This window comes from Gossypium arboreum, chromosome 5 (genome assembly GCF_025698485.1).
Source record: "Gossypium arboreum isolate Shixiya-1 chromosome 5, ASM2569848v2, whole genome shotgun sequence".
In the NCBI taxonomy this organism is placed as follows: domain Eukaryota; kingdom Viridiplantae; phylum Streptophyta; class Magnoliopsida; order Malvales; family Malvaceae; genus Gossypium; species Gossypium arboreum.
In genome coordinates this window covers 23241535-23264513 of record NC_069074.1, presented here as the reverse complement: position 1 = coordinate 23264513, position 22979 = coordinate 23241535, and the positions used below count along the sequence as shown (strand labels likewise).

General features: G+C 33.6%; 2 protein-coding genes across 2 annotated transcripts; both read left to right on the top strand.

Moving 5' to 3' along the window:
- Positions 1-3678: 3678 nt before the first annotated feature.
- On the top strand, positions 3679-7895 carry LOC108453798 (uncharacterized). The gene is made up of 3 exons (XM_017752102.2): positions 3679-4016; positions 5315-5395; positions 7042-7895. Exons 1-3 carry the CDS (start codon positions 3858-3860, stop codon positions 7444-7446), a joined length of 645 nt encoding a protein of 214 aa, XP_017607591.1. The 5' UTR covers positions 3679-3857; the 3' UTR covers positions 7447-7895.
- Positions 7896-9214: 1319 nt separating this feature from the next.
- LOC108453721 (uncharacterized) lies at positions 9215-13243 on the top strand. The gene is made up of 3 exons (XM_017751993.2): positions 9215-9437; positions 10058-10702; positions 12960-13243. Exons 2-3 carry the CDS (start codon positions 10146-10148, stop codon positions 13027-13029), a joined length of 627 nt encoding a protein of 208 aa, XP_017607482.1. The 5' UTR covers positions 9215-9437; positions 10058-10145; the 3' UTR covers positions 13030-13243.
- Positions 13244-22979: the final 9736 nt, after the last annotated feature.

Sequence of the window (22979 nt, the reverse complement as noted above, 5' to 3'; positions counted from 1 at the left end):
TGCAAAGTTATCAAAGTACTAGGATTTTGCAATGGTTGAGTATGTATGAATTATGAAGTTTTATGGTTGAAAATGAAAGGTTGCTGATAGATAAACAACTTTTGTGAAGGGAATTTTGATGAAATTATGATTTAAGGACTAAATTGAAAAGATGTAAAATTCATGAATAAATTCTAAATATTATGAAATTAATGGGCTGCTATTGTTACATGTAAAAATCAGCTAGGCTTGGAATAAGGATTAAATTGCATGAATTTCATTTTCTGATCTTAGGGATGAAATGGTAATTAATCAAAAGTAGAGGGGCAAAATAGTAATTTTGCCTAAGATGTGAATTCGATTGAATTGAATATGAATTGTATTAAATTGAGCTAAATTTACTGGTATAGATCCTGATAGACCAAATACGGAGTTAGATCGTGGAAAAGAAAAAGTGTCGGATTAGTAGATTTTGCGTACACGAACACTTGTCGAGGTAAGTTAACTAAATTATATAATTAGATGTTTGAATTGAATGTTATGTATGTGTATTGTGTAACTGACATATATGAAAATCAGTCACATATTTGACAATGTTCGACATATATTAAGTCTCGTTTGAATAAATAAAATTCGATAGATACAAGGTTTCTGAATTGGTTGTAGTCCTGCATGTGTTGCGGACATACCACAGCTCGAAAGAGAGTCTTGTTATTAGCTCTCATGAGCATCCCGATATTTGGCTCTCACGAGCTTCCCATTTTATGGTTGTTGTGAGCTTCCTGTTAATAGCTCTTCGGAGCATCCCGATTGGTTGTAATCCTGCATGTGCTGTGGACACACCATAGCTCTTATGAGCATCCCGATATATGGCTCCCTGGAGCTTCCCAATTAAAGGCTCTTTCATGAGCTCCCCGATAAATGGCTCTCCGGAGTTTCCCAATATTGGCTCTCTTGAGCTTCCCGATTACAGCTCTTATGAGCTTCCCGTTACATGGCTCAATGAGCTTCCTGTTATATGGCTTGAAAGAGAGCTTATCATTTAAGTGCTCGTATGAGCATTCCCGAATATGAATTGACGGATTACAGATTTGTACACTTCGTATGTACTACCGATGTATCCATTGATATTTTAAGTGATTCAACGGGCAAAGTGCTGACATGAGATAACATCAAATTGAAATGAATTATACCAGTATATATCCGAAATATATGAAATTGATGTATGAACACAAGATGTGGAAAGTCTATGAACATGGAAATTTGATATTTGATGAGCTCATACATGTTTCTTGAAATTGATGTGAAATACATGATTAACATGTTTGTTGAGGATATGTGTATAGGCTATTGGCCAAATTGCTTAGGATGTAGTTTGTATACTTAACTTAAATGTAAATAAATGGTAAGTTAATTTCCCGTTATATGAACTTACTAGGCTTTAAAGCTTACTCTATTTTATTTTCCTCTGTTCTATAGTAATTTGGAAGCTTGTTAGGTTGGAAGCTTGACGGAGATATCATCACACTATCCATTGGCCCATTTCGGTACATATAGAAAACTAATTTTGATTATAATGGCATGTACAGGGTAAATTGACCAATGTTGGCTTAATAGCATTTTGTTGTAAATAACTATTGGAATGACTTAAGTTGAACATATATATATATATATATATATATATATGTGTGTGTGTGTGACTTATTCATGTTGTTGTTTTTGATATGGTTGAGTGATGAATAAATTATGGATATGTTGATAAATGGTTTGAGATAACATGGTTGGTAAAATATGCATATATGTTATATGGTCAATTAGGTAAGAATGAATACTTGGACATATGGGTGTATTGATATGTATTGAACTTGAGTTTGGCTTGAATTGTTGTGTTTAGGTTGATACCAAAATGGGGTGAGAAATAAGGCTTGAAAATAACCTATTTTGTCTACACGGGCAGAGACATGGGCGCGTGTCTCAGCCATGTGTGACACATGGCCTAGCACATGGGCCTTTGGTTTGGCCGTGTGTCCTTTGTATCTTCAAAACTTCAAAATAGAATGCTAAGGTATTTTCACACGGCCTAGCACATGGCCGTATGACCCCTGCACCTATTTAATGCAAGTCAGTATATTCACACAGCTTAGCACACAGGCATGTGGCTTGGCTGTGTGACCCAAGTCAGTGAGCACCCTAATTTAGACACGGGCTGAGACACGGCCATGTGCCCTTATTTCAAATGCCCACACGGCTTGAGACATAGGCATGTGTCCCCTGTACCTTGGCAAAATTTTGAAATTTTGTGAAAAATTTTCTGAGTACCCAATTTAGTCTCGACTTATTTCTAATGTAGATTTTGGGCCTCAAGGGCTCATATAAGGGACAATATGACTGAATATGATTGATTTCTGATATAAATGTTAAATGTTATGAAATATTTGTATTTGATCTGTAAATTTCGGTAATGCTCTGTAACCTTGTTCTGGCGATGGATATGGGTTAGAGGTGTTACAAAATGAGTCATTAATAAATTCCATCTTTCGATTGCCCAGTTCACTGCAATTAGTCACCCTTCAAACATCTCTCCATTTGAAAAGATGAATCTCATTTTATTTTATGAATTGTCCCCAAACGAAGTTACAAATAATTTCTCCATCTCGAAGCAACTGCCTTTAAGAATGCCCACAATTTGCATTGCATACATAGGGATTGAATTTAGAATCGCTTCAGCTAAAGTAACTTTATCGGTAAAAGAGAGAGTGCGAGCTTTTCACCTTGTAAGTTTTTGTTGCATCTATTGGAGAATCTATCGGTAGGTTGCATTAGTTACTTTTTTTTATGGAGAAGAGGAACATCAAGATATCTCCCAAGTCTATAACACTAACTAAACTAAGGGCACTACTAATAGAAGTCTTCATGTTAGTTTGCATGTTCTTTGAGAAGAAAAAACAAGTCTTTTATGATCTTATGCTCTGAGCTAAGAGAAAAATAACCAAAAACACGTCTTTGCTCAATTTTATTGGTTTCCAATGCCTTCATCAATCTCCTTTTGGATCAATAGAGTGAGCCACTCCATATATTAGAAAAACACGTAAGAAGAGAGTAAGTTTCTAAATTTTCAAAAAAAAAAGTTTCTAAACTTTCAAAAAAAAATAATTCAAACCTCATAGTTACTCTAGAAAGATAATGTGTTTCAACGCTCAAATTCATGTTCTCTTGTATTGACAACAATACTTATACCAATCAAGCTAAGACTCGATTATATTAAAAGTTTTAAATTATTTATTATTTTAGTTTTCAATTATTTCAAGTTAAATATTTTCAATATTTTTATATAATAAATAAATTTAAATAATTATATATTAATTTTAAATAAATATATAATACACTACTTAGTATTTTAAACATTTTAATTATTTATTATATTTTCAAATAAAATTATTTTCTATTCTTATCATATTTCACTTTAACAATACTATTATAATTGAATCTAAACACATATCCTATTAACACATAATCAATCTCGCTTTAATGGATCTAAATCTCCTAGAACCAAAACTTACGTATCTCACTCGTGCGGTATAGCTAAGCTAATGTATGAGGCGGCCTAAACGGGCTTTATATGAGTGGCCCAACCCGATCGCATTGTCGTGAAGTGTCTCTCAAGCCTACTGCTCCAACCATCATCTCATTAAAAACATGTATAAAAACGAAGCGAGCTTTCTCTCAAATCTTCTACCACAAACGACAAAGTAAAAAAAAAAAAAAAAGGAAGAAAAAAAGTTTAAACAAAATGGAAAGGTGAAAAATTCTCTTTTCATCGATCGCCAAAAAGCAACCGAAAACCCCTGTCGATCGCAGTAGAGAGGGAATCGGGATAAATGGGGAAGAAAAGGAAGTCGATAGCGACGAGCCTCGATGAGGTTGATCGGACTATGTACGCCTCCTTTTGCAGCGCCGCTAACTCCTTGTCTCACCTTTATACTCAGGCTATGAATCAGCAAAAACTCTCCTTCCAAGCTGGCAAACGCCATGGCCTTGTATAATTCCCTCTCTTCATCTCCATATACATATACATATATACACATATTCCTTCATTTTTGGGTTATTTTGTTGCATGCAATCTTAGCCTTATGTACTTTTATATCTGGGTTTTGCGTTTTATCGCGACATCTTTGAGCGGCTCAAAGTTTATTACTTTGATCAATCAAGCCTGATTTTATTGTTAAATTTTATATTTTTAATGCGAATATGCTTAGGGGTTTAGTGGTTTGGAATAAATTTATTAGCTCATTGTTTGCTTGTGTTTCTGGATATATTGCATTTGTGTCTCTCTGTGCTTTACATAGTGTGCATTTTGTTTTGGCTGAAAAACCTAAATGATAATAATATATTTTTGTTTAAAGAACAAATGCAGTTGCCGATATGTTGTGCATTTAGCAAAGAGTGGAACTGATGGCTTGAGGATGCTTATAAGTCATGGTAAATTTGAGTTGAGCTCATCTTTGGTGGGAATTGATACATTTAACAAGGGTTTTCAAATTAACAAAAGAATTTCCCTTCTCCTCTTTCAGCTCATTACTCACTAATTGCAATGATTCAGCTGGGAAAATGCTGGAGTGTCTGAATCAGATTAGGTTTTCTTCCTTGTTTAAGGATAAACTTAGTCTCTGCTGCCTCATAAAAGTGAAGCTAATGAAACCATTATATTTTGTCCTCAAGTATATTCCTTTTAGAGAGCTTGAACCTTGTTAGCCACCAGGTCATGTAACCGACTAATTAGAACCTGTTCCAGGGGTTTTGATTTTAAATTTTTAGTGTTAATAAATGCGATTGAAATTTAGGGGGTGTACCGGCAGCTTGACAGTAGCTTATATATCTTTGGTAATGTCAGCTCACTCATATGTGCTCAGAAGTACTTTAGAATCATAATTCAATTTTGGAAGTTTTTCTTCTAACAAGGACTTTGAATGTCTTTTAAATCTCTGGTAAAGTCAACACACTCATATGCGCTCAGACATGCTTTAGAATCATAATTCAATTTTGAATTTTATCTTCCAATGAGGACTTAGTATTTCTTATAAATTCTACTCTTCCCTTGTTAAGAGCAAGGGTCTATGCTTAGTTCACACAACATTGAGCGTAAATCTACTGAGTTATAAATTTTCAGCTGTTAAATTATTCGTTTTATTTGTCAACTTGCTCAATTAGTCATCTGTAAAGGGCTTCTAGTTGCGAGTTAGAAGTTCCGCTAATATGGTTATTTCATATTTTCAGGAAAAAAAATTATTAGTGGATTTGGAAGTTCTCTAATAGAATTATTTGAACTTGTTTTCAGGAAAAAATTTATCAGTGGATTTGGAGACAACAAGAGGGAGGATCAAGAGTAACAACAATGGATATCCTCAGTTACCTTCAGGTTTGTCCTTCTTTGAATGTTGTATCTCATGACAACTTCATCTAAGTCTTCCTCTTAAGATTGAATGGCATACCCCTTTGTCTTTGTTGTTAATATTTTTGACATTGAATGACGAAGTACTTCCTCTTTTTCTCTGTCAATTGTGTTTTTTTACAGTATTTATCATGCAGAACTCTCTGGTCTGTTAAATCTTTATCTGGTTGTAATTCTATCTTAGACTCTTATCAGAAGATAAACAACATTTGAATCAACTCATGCATGCTTCTTATTTCTATCTAAATGATTTTGCAGCTAGTTTTGAGTTTTGACAAGTAGTAGACAAACTTGAAAGTTGGAAATAAACGTTGTACTCTTTTGACATTGTTTAAATTGTTTGGAAGTGGTAAGATGCAATGTTGTTTTTTGTTTTATTTGAAGGAAATTTATAATAAAGGAACAAAGGAAGTTATCTAGACTTGTATAAGATCTTTTTGTTCCCTTTACTTGGAGGAGGCAATTTAATCTAGTTGCATGCAAGTTGGTCAATGCTGAAAGAATGCAAGTCTTCCTTGTTGAAATAGAGTACTGACATGGGGAAGTAGTTTTACAAATCTTGTATCCAATTTTGCATGTTTTTATGACTAATGGTACTGGTACTAGTTTCAAATTTGTTGCATTGATTTCTGCAAATAAAACAAAAGAGCCTTGTTCCTTTGTAATAAGCTTTGGTTGATTTCCTGGGTCTTCACAATTTGGTGAAATCATTATTTTCTATGATTTTGGTTCTGAACACATCGATATGAAATCATTATAGTGCTTTATTTTGGTTATTCGTCCAACTCAATCATTGAACTCTTTGTTTGTACTTGCCCTAGGATATTGACTTAACGGTTATAGAATATAGAGGCGACCTTAGTCATAAAATATGCCACAACCAGCATGCTGGTTCAGTTTTTGTACTTTGGCCAAGGATGTTGGCTGGTTAGAGGTCTCTTTTTACACTAAAAAGAACACTTATAGATCAATGACTCATGAAGTAAGATAGCTGCCATTACAGTTGCGAACACAGAACATGGATGTGCAGGGGCAACCTCCTTTCAATCTGTTGCTGTTAATTCTCTCCCTCGCACATGCATCATCATATTACACTATAGTATTCTAAAATGTAGTAGGTCATCTATGTTGTTCAAGTGTCAAAATCAGGTGCTTGTACAAGGATCACTGCTATAAACAGTAACTTCAATATATTTACTGCATATTAAACAACAAATCTGTCTTTGTTCAGTTCTCATATTTTGCATCAGAAAGGGTGAAAGACTTGCAAGAGTAGTTATTATGTTCTTCGGTAGTTAAGTTTACACACTAATCAACTAGATGCCAAATGTCCTTGAGTGACATCAGTATTCAGTACCTTGACGGTGAAACGTATTGTTTGCTCTTGGAAGCAAAAATGGTTAATTTTGTGATCTCGTTTTGGCCTAACGATTTTTGCAAATGCTAGTATATTTGTTTCGAAGATAGCAAGGGTTGGTTCTCCCTTCTGAAGTGTGGGGATCTTCTTGTGATTCTGTTGGCACGAGTTACCCTTGTGTGTTTTCTGATCCTTCCTTTTTGTGATAACCTTTATCATATTCTGAAAATCTGAATATTGTGTGATCCTGTTTTAGAATGAACTAGACTATGGTGAAGAGCCATCAATGTCACCTAGAGCACCAAGCCAACAGCAGCATTCCCAGCCTGCGATGCAGTTCATGAATACCGGTTTCATGGTCTCTACAGGCTCATCTGGCCAAACTGCTGGGCAGGGAACTCGCCCTGACCATTGTGATCAGCAGTCCAAAAATTTAGTGTTCTCAAATGCTTTATCAAGTCCTGTTCGTCGGAGTCTCCAGCATTACCACATAGCTCAAGAAGGCTACTGTCCTAATGGCGGCCTTCCTTCAGGAAACGGAGCCAGGAACAATGAACCTAGCTTTCTCCCAAACCAGACTAGGGATTCAAATCCTCTTAGCTCTAATGACTCCTCAATGGACATGCATGCCGATAGTCCATCTCATGAATCTACCTACTGAGAATGCAAGGTAACTCCCTTTTGAACCCCCAACGATTAACAAGATCAAGAAGGGCTTTTGGTGCATCACCATTTTGTTTGTCGCTGCTGTTACCCAAGTAAAGAAAGCATGACATAAAGATGGTTAAACATCACACAGAAATAAAAAGCACATTGGCACAGGTGACTGTTTGAAGGCGTTTGAAAAAGATAGTGTAGTGTGTTGTCTATGTGCTTGGTTTGTGTTTCAGTTCTATTTGCTTGGAGGGTTTAAATTTCATAGTAAAGCATTTTTTGTTCAATCAAAATTCAGCTACTTTTTTAAGGGGAAAATTTTTTTCTTAGGGCTTGTTAAAATTCTCTCAAATTTTACTTTATAAGAATTCCTTGTGATTGCTTATTTGGTTTTGATCATTTTGTTCATGTAGAATCTCTGTTCAAGCTATGAAATCCTACAACAGCCTTATTATACTTTGATAACTGCTTCATACAAAACAATTTTGAACATGGTTTGCGCTGAAAAATATTTAAAATATCTTATAATATAAAGAAGAAAAAACTTGTATAAAGTACAATGGCCAAATAAATATTCTAAACTATTTTTTTAACATTTTTTAATAATTTAATTCTAAGACATTTCACACACAGTTTTCTGTTTTTGGGTTAAAAAACTTGTATTCAATCATTCAAAAGTATATTTGTAAAAGTCAGTCAAATAGCATAGCAGTAAGAATTTGATGATGCAATGATAAATGTGACAAATAGCCATAAAAAAAAGGTGGGTTGACAAAATAATAAATGAAACCAAACTATGCATAGTTCCTTTTATTGCTTGAGGCCATGTCTGCCTAGCACTAGCTCATTATTAAAACCATTATAACTAGGAATATGTGGCTATGGCTTTATTCCACCAACGTTAACCTTAATCTGCCTTCCTTTGACCTCCATCACTATTCTGAGATACCAATAAACAAAGGGTCACCATGGAAATTAAACTCCAAAATAATTTTGATTTTTTTTAAAATTAATAAAAGGTATGGATGGAATCTGATTAGGTATGGATGGTAACTGATTACATAATTATACCATTTTTTTCTTAATATTTGAATTTGAAATTGATTAACTTATAAAATATTTAAATTTAATTATAATATGTGTCGATATGAGTATTTAATATTGAATCGCAATTGAACAGGAGTATCTACCCAACAATCAAGTTATTGGTAAAAAAAAAAAAAGTTTGCAATCCGAAATTAGTCATTTTAATTTTTTCAAATTGTATATGATTTCAGGAACTAACAAAGAATATTTAAATAATTCATAATTTGCTGTTCTTAGAATGGAGTGCTTTAAATTTATTTGAAGCCTTGTTCAATTTTTTACAATAACAATAAGATTAACCATCTAAGACTTGGTTGATAAAAAATTAAATATTTTAATTACTGATTAAGACTCAACAGCAATGTTATTATAAACAAACAAAGTTAGAAGGTAAAAAAAAATCATAATACCTATTAATTATGAGTTTACCTTTCCAACACACAATTTCCCATCATATCTTTCTTTCTTCTTTTTTTGATTTTTTCTCTTAAAAGATCCAAAAAAAATAAATAAGAAAAAAAGGGGACCCACCGCTAATCGCTATCTTCCGCCGTGGATGTCACTATCCTTATCATTCACTTAGAACTATTTATAAAAATTATTAATAAATATGATTGATTCAATAATTTAATATATATTATATTTATATTTAAATTATTTATATTTAAATTATTTATATTTACAAGGATTACTTTAGCAGCTAAACATAAACTCTTTCTTTTTATTTCCCCCTACTCTAATATTTCTTTTTTTTTCTTCGGCTTTTATTTTTATTTTCCTATTTTGCCCGGCCTTTTTTCAAAATCTCGTCGATTAATTCGTACGTTCGCCTCGATTGAACATTCCGGCGCCGCCAATTTTGATTTTCTTGAGTTTCTTCTACACACTTCAGATCCGTTTAAGCTCCATCAGGTAAATTTTAAAGCTCCTTTTTTGATCTGATTTCTTGTTTGTTTCCCGAGAAAGTGAAAGGAAAGCAAATCATTTCATTTTTTTTCCTTTTAATTTTAGATGTTCACTGTCAACTTCTATGTGTTCCATTTTTAATGGTTTCACTTCAATCAAACAGAAAGCACTGCTTTAAGCTGGCCCTTGTTACATCAAAAGTAGACAGATCTTAAATCACTCTTAAATTTTTTTATTTTCTATTTGCCATGGATGTTCTTAAGAGTTTCTCTATATTTATTGAGTGTTGCTGTGAGCTGGTCCAGTGTATAAAATACTAACTCTGTTGATTTTTTTTCTTTAGAGCTTAAAAATAATAAAATTAATGCATTGAAGTTTAAATAATTATTTAATAAATTCATGGATATGAATTATGTGTGGTAGTAAATTTTTTAAAGAGGATTGACATTGTTGATAATTTCAATAGTTATTATGGCTGCAATAACTTTTGGTTGCTTCGGATTGCACTTCCTTAGTTACTACATATGAAATTTTAAGTGCTTTGCCTTTAATTGATTGTTAAATTTGATTGTTTGGGAAATTTTCATATCTTTCCCTGACTGTGAGATATGGATGGATGGAGTTAGGGCTAGTTTGCTTCAATTTGTTGTAACTTGAGGGTTGTTGAAAAGAAAAACAAAGGTGTTATCTGGGTGCCCCAGATGAGAAGAACTCATGTTATTGACAGTAGAAGGAGGAGGGTTCTTCAGTTCTTCAGTGTCTGGGTATAGCAAGGGCTTGGCCCTTCTTCTCTTGGGTCAGAAACACGAGGACAAGCCCATGAGAGTTTCGCCGTGGAATCATTACCAGTTGGTGGACCAAGAATCTGAACCTGACCTGAATCAACTGGCTTCCATCAAGAACCGGCTCTCCCGCGGGTGCACCTCTTTTGTCTGCTTTGGTCGCACTTCCGCTGGACTTGATGCCGCATCAGCTTTGAAAGTTGGCCCCGTTCAACAGCAGGATGTCTTGCCAGAACTTCATGTTTTGGATAAAACTAATGATCATGCAAATCAACTTGATGATGGAAATAGTAATGTAAGAGAGATTGCCCTTAAAAGTAGTTTGAAGAAGCGACCAATCAGTACTCTCATTCCTGTTGAGGATGTTAATGACCATGAGGCATCAGGGGAAAAGGATGGTGATATCCCTAGTCATCCAGAACGAAGAAAGGTACAGTGGACAGATGCTCATGGTAGTGAGCTAGCCGAAATCAGGGAATTTGAGCCCAGGTACGATAAATTCTGCTCTTAATTAAAGTTCTAGGGCAATGCAGTAACATTTTTTTAAAGTTTATATGCCATCATGATACGTTTTCTGTCTTAGTTTATGTGCATGTTGAACTTACACTTCTTATTGTTCTATAGCTAGTTATTAAGGGAGTTTTGAATATTGAATAGCATCCCCCATGATTCTATGGACACTCATGCCCCATGGGTCGTAAAATAGTGTGATCATTCATATATCAAAATTTTCTTGCTTGAGAAAATATTAAAACTTTCTCTGAATTCTGCTGACACCCATTGCAATTTGTGTAATACTATAAATCAAAACAGCTTTGTGCAATCTTATTTTGATACATAGTTTTCTAAGAATGGTAACAATAGAAAATTTGAGTTTGGGGTATTTACTTCTTGAACAGTAAAATAACATGTTGGAAACTTGAAATTGGATCTGAATGATGTTACAACATGCCCCATACATATGAATTGGACTTCTCTGTTGATGCTAAATTTTGTCAAACTTTGGGTTGGTTTCTTGGTTGTAAATGTATAGGAAGCCTTGCTACTGGTTGCTTAGTTACGATGCATGAGTGCATAGGTCCTGGTTCATGATTTACATAGATCTGATTTTAGAGCATTGGTTCTCAAAATCTGAAACCTGAGGCACGTATATGTGTTCTTTTGAGGTTATGTAAGAAGCCGACATGTTTTTAGGCTTTCAAAATGTGATTAACATGCCCTACTCCTGTTTAAGTTATCATTTGAATAAATTGAGTGGAATGCATCATTATTTCCTAGTTGGTGGTAATTTGTGTTATTACGATGAGTAATGACAGTTAACCTACAAAATCATATAGATGAAAGTAAATTTTCTTGGGACTAAAATATTTTAAAGCTTAAGAAGAAAATTATTAGAAATGCTAAAGTTGTGGGCATACTTCTGAGTTTTTACACAAGATCACTGAGATTATTCTATGAGGGAATGTATCACTTGGGTAGCTAATATGTCAACTTCATTTATAGAAAAGATATTGGATTGATCATGGATCACTGAGATCACTGTGATTATTCTATGAGGAAAAATAATCTTTATTTTATTTTATTTTATTTTATTTTATTATTATTAAGGAGAAAGCACTCTTGAATGTATCACTTGGGTAGCTAATATGTTAACTTCATTTATAGAAAAGATATTAGATTTATCATGGATCTTGAGAAGTCAACTCAAAATTTGAAAGTTTTAGAACTTTTTTTCAATAAATTTTTATGTGATGTTCAAATTTTTAAGTGTACTTTGGATTTAAGAATTATGTAATTTTCATATCAATTTTAATTGGTCATCAAATTTTGACACATCGAAAGCAACTAAACAGGAAGACAGCTGATTATCTTATTTTAAATCCATGCAAAGGGGTGTTTGGTTGGTAGAGATTGAACATTAATTACATTTGGAGTTAATGGTTTTTCTATGTGTGAACGCCTTTAAGTTGTTGAAGGTGTTGTGATACATCAATGTTGGATCATTGCTTGCTTGTCATTGATTAGAGTGTTCGGTTGGTATATCAATGGTGCATTATGTTTTTGAGGACTGGTCCATACTGAAAATGATAGGGGACCAAACAATTGTGTTATAAAACATACCTGTGGTTTTGTAGGAGCTTTCCCTCCTGGATTACACTTTTATTTAGAATTCCAAGGTATGCACTAGTAAAATATACATGCATACTTAATACATATATATCCCCTTAGGTTTTAGTTGAGCTGTTGAATGTGGTTTTGTTATGAGATGCATGTCAGCATGCATTTTTGGAATGGTAATATTGTCTTCTTATATAGCACTAGGCAGATAATCACTTAGCAGTCTTCATCCTCTGTTTTTTTTCCCAAGTATTTTGTCAAAAGACTCGCAAGAAATGTGTGCATTGTATGCCGTTGGCATGCTATTTTAATAAGTAACCTACCAGTTTTCCTTTGAGTTCCTTATTCCAAAACTGTTAAATATGTTATCCATAGTGCACATTCGTTTGGTTTGCAGTAATTCCATAACCAGGTATCGCTTCTTACTTCTTAGATGGTGAAGATCCTAGATTTCTTGTTTATTTTTATTTAACTGTTCAAATATCCTCCTTGTTAGTTCTTCTTTTCATGTTTTTGCATGCCAATCCCTCGCTCTTTCAGTCTTTATTCACTTTTTTTCTTTTTTGAGTTTATCATAAGATTACCTTGAACTATGGTGATGAAATTGTACGTTTCTGTCTAATGTCAGTGAAACAGGTGGATCGGACGATGAATTCGATAATGGAAGTGAAAGAAGTTGTTCGTGTACAATTATGTAGTTTGGGTCATATCTTGAGTTGAATGATGCATATTGTCAGGTAAAAGAGGTTAATCTTGGAAATGTTCAATTGAATTTTGGGCAAAGAAGAAGCAAAATGTTTTTTTTTTTTTTTAATTGTAGAAAAGGAGCTGTCTTTCTGGGCCACCTTAGTTGGATTGATATTTTTGTGTCTATATTTAAATATTTAATAATTTGATGTTTCATTTTTATCATCTTTCCCAGGCTTTCAATTTGTTTCTCTTTTTTATTATTATTGCTATAACTTTTACTTGTTAACTTGACGCTATTCTGATGTTTTAAGGTGTAACTGGTTGGTTATCTAATTAAAATTTCCGTCTGAGTCATCATCTTTGTTTTTTTTAATGTGTAATTGAATAAAATAATTTAGATATAATATTGTACCTATAAAGTTCTTCAAGAATTCTTAATTTGCCTTATGAGGTCTTAGCTTACTAGTAAAGAGGTGGTTTCAGGAATTTTCCAGGTTCCACGTGTATTATTGTCATTGTGTAGGGTTGTGTGGATATATTTTCCAAGTCTATTCCAGTTCTTTGAATAGTTTAGTTACTTGGTCATACATATATGAGTAGTTAAGTGGATATGTTTAAAAAAATTCAGCATCCTCTAATAATTTTTGAGTAAATTTAGTTTTAATATTTAATATTTTTATTAATTTGGTCTTTATTTTTAACCTAATTTGAGCATTGATTTTTCAAAAGAACTAAATCAGTTTTTAATGGAAATATCAATTAAAATATTAAATTTATGTGGGATGGCAAATGTGTGGCAATCTTTATGTATTATTTTGACATGGCAATACTTGTTTTATGTACAGGTTGTTAAGCTCAAATTTTAATATTTTACTCAAATTTTTCATTAGAAAACAATGATTTGGTTTTTTAAAAGGTTGAAGATTAAATTTAACTAAAAGGATAAAATTAAATTAACAAATATATAAATGATAATGATTAAATTTATTATTATTATTTTATACATTGCGTATAGAATAAAAAAATAACACTTTACAAATTAATTTAAAATGTTGCAATGTTATTTTTATTTTTGAGGTTTTCGTTTGCAAAGTTTCTTTTATTATATTAACCATATAACAACCTTTCTTCTTTCATTATATTAACCGAAGTTTTTTTATCATTTATATATATATATACATAATCGATGAATTTAGTAATTCCTTTTATGATCAATATTTTAACAATTATATTTCATGTTTTATTTATATAAATAATGTATATTCAGTTTAAAGTAAAACAAAAAAAAAGTATATATTGTATGTAAAGGAAAATTTCAATTATTAAACAATATTTTAAATTAATGCGCTAAAAAACTGAAATTCATTCAAAGTTTTATCAATATAATTATATTAATATTAATCTAAACGAAGGGTGTTTTACCCAAATATTTCATTTAAATAATATAATTACAAAATGAATCGTTTTTGTGTTATTTACGGATTAGGCCGTTTCCCAAAACGAGTCCACGTAAGCGCGATTTGAGTGCGTGTCAGCAAAACGCTCTCCCGGGGAGCGTTTTGCCTTTTTTTAGGGTTAAGATTTTATTATTTAATTGATTTAGGGTTAGGGTTTTTATGATTTAAGGTTAGAGTTAGGGTTTTGTAAGGGTTTAGTGTTTTAGGATTTAGGGTTTTAGGAAAATAATTAATTGAATTGGGGTATAAATTAACTATTAATTTTAAATACTAAATATTAAATTAGAGTTTAGGGTATTAGGGTTAATTGATTAAATTATGGACTGATTTAGAGTTTAGGGTTAATTGATTAAATTTAAGGTTAATTGATACATACAAAAAAAAAATTCTCAAAGATAATATGATTGCAGCATATATACATACTGGCGTTATGCTAAGTTTAGGGTTTCGAGAAAAAAATAATTAAATTAGAATTTAGGGTTTTAAGGTTAATTCATTAAATTAACTATTAATTTTAAATACTAAATACTAAATTAGAGTGTATTAGGGTTAATTCATTAAATTAGGGATTAGGTTTTAGTTTTTTAAAATAAATTTGTGTTTAGGGTATTAGAAAAAACATATAAGCAATATATTTTTTTTTCATAGGTTTTAAGGTTTAGGGTTTCTGCAAGAATAATTCTGAGCAGACATTTCTGAACAAATAGTGCCGAAAACTCTTCAAACAGGATGCACTGTCAACAAAATTTCTGGAAAAAGCTCCTACGTGGACGCTCTTTTGCTACAGTAGTTCGTAGAAAAATAATTCTGAGTAGACATTTCTAAACAAATAGTGTCGAAAACGCTTCAAGCAGGATACACTGTCAACAAAATTTCTGAAAAAAGCTCCCACGTGGACGCTCTTTTGCTACAGTAGTTTATAGAAAAATGAGGCTATAAATTAGCCAAATTTTATTCTCAGGTTGCATAACTTACAACAAAAAAATTAGAGAGGTTAAGAAGAAAAGAATTTGAAGATGAATGAACGTATCAGTGCTGTTATTTACTATGATGGTGAGGTCTGTAACATCAAGAACGGTGTTTTTTTTTTATCGGAGAACACAGCAAGACTGATTTTTAACCAGAACTTAGATTTGATAGAACTTCGTAAAAGAATTAGGCCCAAAAACTTTGGAACGACGTCAATGAAAGTTTTGTCTATTAAGTATCGATTTTGTGTTTCAGTTGATCATGTGACATATGACTCATTCGACATCAAAGGCGCTCGTAGCTTGGAGGCAATGGTGCAGACTCATCTCGCTAGTGGATCACCCTATCTTGAGTTATATGTACAATTTTCATCACCAAATGATGCATTTGCAGCTTCAACATTTATTGCTGGTCAAGAGGAGTACACGACCCCTACCCGACACTCCGTTAGTGGGTGGCAAAACACGAAAGTGCCCATGTTTAGCAGCAATATGGAATACTCAACCCTTGCACGGCACTCCGTTAGTGGATGAGACATGCACCTTAGTGGGTCGATGTTTAATGCTGGAAATACGTACCGAGGAATGACATCAACTTCTAGTAATTGGCAATCCACATCTAATTGAAGACATTGTGAAACGTCCATAAAGAGGGATGATGTACTCCCTACGACGTCCACCGGTGAGGGGACCTTTTAAGTTACACATGATGATGGGTCAGATAATGAGTCTAATGTGGATCCACCTCGAGAGGCCAGCCCTAATGGTGCAGAAGTTGTATTATTTTCTGAACCAGAGCTTGTTCCGACCATACCTGAAGATGTTGAAGGGGGTTCAGATGATGAAGAAGAAGATCCACGATTCAAGGCGTACTCGCTTCCAGCCAACATGCATAATATTGATCTATCTGAAGATGATACGTTGGAGTTTCCAGATCTACCACACAAAAGGCGTGACCATACAAGTTCTTCATTGGATTCAGGCGAATTAGAAGTTGGTAAGGAGTTTTCCAATAAAGATAGTTTTCTTGGTGCATTAAAACAACATAGCATCATGAACGGGGTTAACTACAACGTGATTAAATCCAAATCCAATAAGTTTGAGGCCAAGTGTGCAGTGTAAGACAATAATTGTTCATAGAAAATCATGGCCTCGTTGAGGAAAACAACAAGCTTGTGGGAGATAAAAAAGTACAAAGGTCCACATACATGTGCTGCCGGTACAGGTTCACTAACCGTTTAAATTTTTTTAATGGTACTGTTATTACATACTGTTGCATTTTTTAACGTATTTCGTTGACAGGTGTTTCGGAAGATCATCCCAAGATGAATTCAGATATGTTAGCTACCTTAATACTACCGACGGTGATGGCTGATCCCAGAACTTCAGTGCTGATCTTAATTGCCAATATTCGTAGCCAATTGAGGTACACACCCTCTTACCGCAAGGCTTGGATAGCTAAGCAGAAGGCGTTGGAAAAGATTCATGGTGGGTGGGATGCTTCATATAATGAAGTGTGGCAGTGGTGTCAGGTGTTGAAGAGATATGTCCCAAGTTGCAAGAATAGATCTTGAAACTGAACCTGCGTACTACAACGACCGATTGCTCCGTGGATGCCAAGTATTTAATCATCTGTTCTGGACTTTTAAGCAATGCCAAGACTCATTTTTATATTGCAAGCCATTGGTACAAATTGACGGTACATTTATGTACGGTAGATATACCCATCGGCTATTGCTAGCTGTGACAGAGGATGGCAGTGGGAGAATCTTTCCACTTGTGTTTGCAATAACACCGAGGGAGTCAGCTGATGACTGAGAGTTCTTTCTTTATAGGTTAAGGAGGCATGTCTGCCTCCAACCTAATATCTGCGTCCTATCGGATCGAGGCACCGGAATACTAGCCGCAATTGAGCGACAGGGAAGCCTATGGCATCGCATACACCATCGGTATTGCCTAAGGCACGTTGCGTCCAACTACTACATGCAATTTCGATTTATAAGTGAAAAACAACAAGTGACTAACATGGGTATTTAATATCTATTAATGTAATTTCGTTTGTAATATTGAATTTATTTTAAACAGAAAAGTGGTATGTAATTTTCGCTATCAACTTATATTGGCAGGGTATGAGATAAGTAAGGACCGTTTTCATGAGATGTTGGCAGTTTTGCGTTCAGTTAACGAAGAAGGCGCAGACTACCTTGTAACATACCTTTCGAACAGTGGACACAAGCATACGATGGCGGCCTACGATATGGTCATATGACCTCAAACCTGGCTGAATGCATAAATTATGTTCTAAAAGAAACAGGTCATTTACCGATAACATCAGTTTTTTGAGAGACATATTTTCGTTTAACGGCACTATTTCAGAAGCGAGCAGCGAGTTATAAAGGCCAAATGCAAGGAGGCCGTGTATGATGCGTAAAGGTATTGCAATAAATTAACAAGGCAAATGCGCGGGCGAACACCATGCACACAGTCTGTCATGACCGAGACAACCTATGGTTTCATGTGACAGAGTTTGACAGACTGCACGAAGGTATTATTGGCAGGTAATATCTTGTACACTTGAGAAATAGGACTTGCGACTGTGGGAGGTTTGACGCATTTTGTTATCTATGCACTCGTGTAATTGCAGCTTGTCAGAATCTCCGTCTAGATCCCATGAGGTACATCGACGAAGTGTACAAACTAGAAACCATGTACAACGTGTGGAGACACGTATTCCCACCGCACGAGATGAACATAATCGTCATCAGTATCGCTTGTTCGTTTAAGCTGCTACCGGATAGAGAATTACGTCGCAAACCAAAGGGTCGACCTTGCTCGACTAGAATACGTAACAATATGGATATCCGAGAAATAACCAATAATCAGAAGTTGTGCGGATGGTGTAGGAACCCAGGCCATACAAGTAGATAATGTCCAAATCGAAATAGTTGATAGTTGTCGTAAAAAACTATGTTGTATTATTTATATTTTATTAAATGAAACTATGTTGTATTACAATTGTCTTATTAAAAAAATATTTATTTTTATTAAATGAAACAATATAAAAAAGTTTGTACAAATATATTAAAAAAATCAATGTCCATAGCGGTTGGAATTAGTGCCACATGGGGGTCATCGACGGGTCCATACTGGATTCCTCCTTCGATCAGGTTCCAGCGAGGGTTATGCTTCCTCCGGCAGGGGATCTAGTTGTGGCTGTTGGGAAGATGACCCACCTTGATAGAATAATGATTGCGGCGGTGTTTGAATCCCGTAAGGTGATGGAGATTGATAGAAAGAAGAGCTCCCCAATTATGCCTCGTGCGATCCCTCATACAACGACGGCCTATAGATCAGAGGTTGACTCGGAGTAATCGGGAACAGAGATGATCCGGGCCATGGATTCCAACCTGTTATAGGACTAGGAAAAGGAAACATATAAGGGTTAGGATACATATAAGGCCTAAGATACGCACCTGACATAATCTGAAAAGGCTGTGATGTGGGTGTCGTCCGCTGAACTATTGGGCCTGATGATTGTGTGGGTGTTGTTGATGGGCCTGCGTCGTCGTCCCTTCTTCTTGGATTTAAAGGGCCCCGTCGTTCCCTTTGGGCACGAATTTGTCGTCGCCTCTCCTCTTCCGACAATAAATATGGCTTGTCATGGATCCTAAACCATGGCATGTATTCCGCTACGCACCCTAACTCTGGAACGATGATCGGTTCCCGACTAAGTATATAATCATACTGATTTTCCCACATTTCGATATAGTGTGACCAGAATCTAGGCCAATCCGTATGCAGTTGCCGTAAATCGACTTTGTGCTCGTTATCAAACACCTCAAGTGCCACGAGAATCGATTGTCGGAATCTAAATTGCCGCAATACTCTATCTGACTGAAGTATCTCCACGATAGCATAGTTCACCAATGGGACCTTCACATGCCAAACGTTTGAATTTTGAAAGAATTTATCTAGAATTACTGCCCGAATTACCGGATCCTCATATGGTGTCTATTGAAACTATATGAACATGATAAAAATATTACTTATATACATAATACTAAACACTAAATACGAAATGACTATTTTATTATGTATATATATTTTATTTAATTCTTACTTCTGCTTCCGATCGTTGGTCTAATAGAAGTCGTATATCTTCGAGAGAGGTAGGTATTCTGATATAACTCGCCGAATGGTTCCACCTAATTAAATAAATTTTTAGCATAAAATTATATTCTAAATCTACGTAATAATTGTAAAATCTAATGTAAAACTTACCTCGTTATGAGTGGAAATGTATATGGGTGGTCAACTCGAGGACGTAAAAATGGAAAGCGAAACCGTGCCTATGATTACAGTAGTGATAGGCAACCTCCTATTTTGGCTTTGTTAGGTCGCGTCGCCCCGCACATTTCCTTGTACAATGTTGCCAACACGGCAGACCCCTAACTCAATTCACCGGCTGCTCTAAAATCTACGAGTTTCAGCAGCCATCTCAGATGTACGAGGTTTCTTGACAAGTCCGGCATCAAATAACCTCCAATCATCTCAAGAATATATGCCCGAGCATATCGTATTCTTTCGAGTTCAGTCGCATCATTATCCGGCTCCGGGAATGTGTCTCGTAACCATCCCATCTCGACCTGACCTCTGTTAATTTTATCCGGTATAGCACCCAAAAGCTCGTAGCATATGGCTTCCCAATCAGTAGATGATGCGGACCCGGTGACTGCGTACCCATCCATTGGCAATCCCAATTGCAAATGCACGTCTTCCAGAGTGATAGTACACTCTCTGCATGGAAGATGAAAAGTGTGTGTCTCGGGTCTCCACCTCTCTATCAATGCACGATTAGTTTCGGGGCCAACTTGCACCCTCGGCCTATCGTGGCCACGTGCCGAAATCCCGCTTCTCGCAAGTAATTCTCGATCAACGGCGATGGAAGACCAAACATATTACGGATGTAGCATTGCAACACCCAATCTACGGACTATTATAAAAATTTATAAAACAAAAATTAATTAAAATTGCATAAATTAATTAATGCAAACATCATAAATGAAAAAAAATCAAACAGTATTGAAATTGTAATTATAATTGCATAAATGAATAAAATATCAAATAGTATTACAAATTTAATTAAATTTGCATAAATTAAAATAATATCGAATAGTATTGAAAATTTAAAATTATCACTTATCATTGTCATTTGATCAACGGAGATGTGCTTATTATCAAGACGGATTAATTCTCCAGCCATTGCTAACACGATCGGATTTTTTTAATTTAAAAAAATTAAATTCAAAAAAAATTTAAACAAAGAATTTTGATAGAATTTTGAGAAAATTTCAATGAAATTTGATAGATTTTTTAAGGGAATATTGAAAGAATGTTGAGAATTATGAGAGAATTGTGTGAAAAATAATTAAAGGGAACGGAATTTTGAGAGAATTATAGAAATTTGAGAGATTTATGTGAAAAAATAATTTGGAAGGGTTTATAGATTTTTTTTTGTACCGTTGGAAGCCAACGGTAAAAAATTTGACCGTTACACGGGCAAAACACTCCTCTGGGGGAGAGCTTTGACCACATCAACAAAGCGCGCCCTCAAGACGCATTTTTTGCTAATGTGGACAAAGCGCTCCCCCAAGGGAGCGTTTTGTTGACACGTACTCTAAAATTGCACTTACGTGGACGTGTTTTCGTGAGAAATAGCCTAATCCGATAAATAACGTAAAAAAAGGGCTCATTTTTATAATTATATTATTTAAATGACATATTTAGGTAAAATGCCCCTAAACGAATCTATTAAAAATATACCATTTGTCACGGTTTGCGAAAAAAAGAGAGTTAAAATCGTTAGATATTTTAGGTAGAATTCTTGCAAGTGTTATAATTACTTTCTTCCATTTTTTTTCCTGGCAATACTTTTTGTTCTAATTTTATTCATTTTTATAAAAATATTTTAAGTTATTTATTATAAAAATTTTATTTGGTTAATTTATTTTTAAGATATTTATTTAATATAATAATAGATTTATATAATTGTATAATTAGTTAATAAATTAAAAATTTTAATTAATATACGTAATAATATGTATTTTTTAGAGTTAATATGTATTGTTTTTAAATATTATTAAGAGATATATAAATAATATACCTATATACACTTTTATTAAATACATCTCCTAGTCCTACTACTAAATTTAATTTTACTATTACATTATCATTGAAATAAATAATTTAATCGATATTGCCGTTTTAATCTAGTGGTGCATCCAAATTTCTCTAAATTCTTTAAAGCTCCCACAAATCCTAAGGAAAAAAAAATGTTTGAAGAGCTGTCACAAGTCTAAGTAGAAAGAATTGACAGTCTTTAAATAAATTAAATTCTCCGAAGCTCCCTCAATTCAACAAATTAATTGGAGGGGAAAAATTTGAAATCAAAGTCCAATGATCCAAAGGAATCTCCAAACACAAACCCAAGATTTATTTAGAAAAAAAAAATTCTGAATTCTAACAAAATCAAATCCAATAAAAAGAATTACAAAGTTAAAAGGGCCAAAACATCCCAAGAACTTCAACAAAAATAAATTTGGATTTAGTATGGTGGAGACTCCTGAAACGAAGGGCGACAACAGGGGCAATGGACCTTGACCCCCCAAAATTGGTAAATTAGCTTATAATACCTTTTAATTTTGTGAAATCACAAATTATTTTAATGATTTGTTCCCTAAACCAATTTTCTAGTTTCAACCTTTCTTGAAATAATTAACAAAAGAAAAACAGAGAATTTTGATTCTTCAATAATTTGGTTAAATAATTTTTTTAGGTGTGTGAACGACTCTCACATTGGGGTTTGAGTTTTTATTATTATTATCTAAGTTAATTTTTGAACTTGGTAATTGTTATTATTGTTAGGGTTTGAATTAGACAATTGTTCTCACATTAGGACTTAAACTTTTTTTTTTCATATGTTAGTCTTTGAACTTGATAATCACTCTTACATTAGGATCTGAACTTAACAATTATTTTCAAATTTAAAGACTAAAAAAGGTTTAAGCCTAAATATAAAAGTAATTACCAAGTTCAAGCTCCAAAAGTGATTTGATCCTAATAATTTTCAAATACTAAACCCCCATTTTCTAATATTCATCTCATTTAAAAAATTAAACTAAATAATTATAATATTTAGTATACTATCATGTAATTTTTTATTTCACAATTAAAGTTTAAAGATTAACAAGTTTCTTATAGAGTTCAATAAAATATTAAAAATAAATATTTTAAAAATATATACATGATAATTTTTAATACAACTTATAAAATAAAAAGTATATATAATACCTATGTATCAAATATTTGTTATTTTCATGGAAATTGTGTGCTCATTTTAAGAATATGCGTTAAACATATTTATATTTTATATTATTTATTTCATACTATTTTATCTCATGTATTTATAATAATAATAAATAATAATAATTTTATTCTATGTAATGGTCTCATGTCGAAATGGACAGGTACACA

What these genes read in the sequence shown, in the direction of transcription:
- LOC108453798 (XM_017752102.2), top strand. Translation starts at nt 3,858, where the DNA reads ATGGGGAAGAAAAGGAAGTCGATAGCGACGAGCCTCGATGAGGTTGAT. An exon ending in CTGGCAAACGCCATGGCCTT is followed by an intron (nt 4,017 to 5,314) that starts GTATAATTCCCT and finishes ACTTGTTTTCAG; the next exon opens with GAAAAAATTTATCAGTGGAT. An exon ending in ATATCCTCAGTTACCTTCAG is followed by an intron (nt 5,396 to 7,041) that starts GTTTGTCCTTCT and finishes ATCCTGTTTTAG; the next exon opens with AATGAACTAGACTATGGTGA.
- LOC108453721 (XM_017751993.2), top strand. Translation starts at nt 10,146, where the DNA reads ATGTTATTGACAGTAGAAGGAGGAGGGTTCTTCAGTTCTTCAGTGTCT. An exon ending in ATCAGGGAATTTGAGCCCAG is followed by an intron (nt 10,703 to 12,959) that starts GTACGATAAATT and finishes GTCTAATGTCAG; the next exon opens with TGAAACAGGTGGATCGGACG.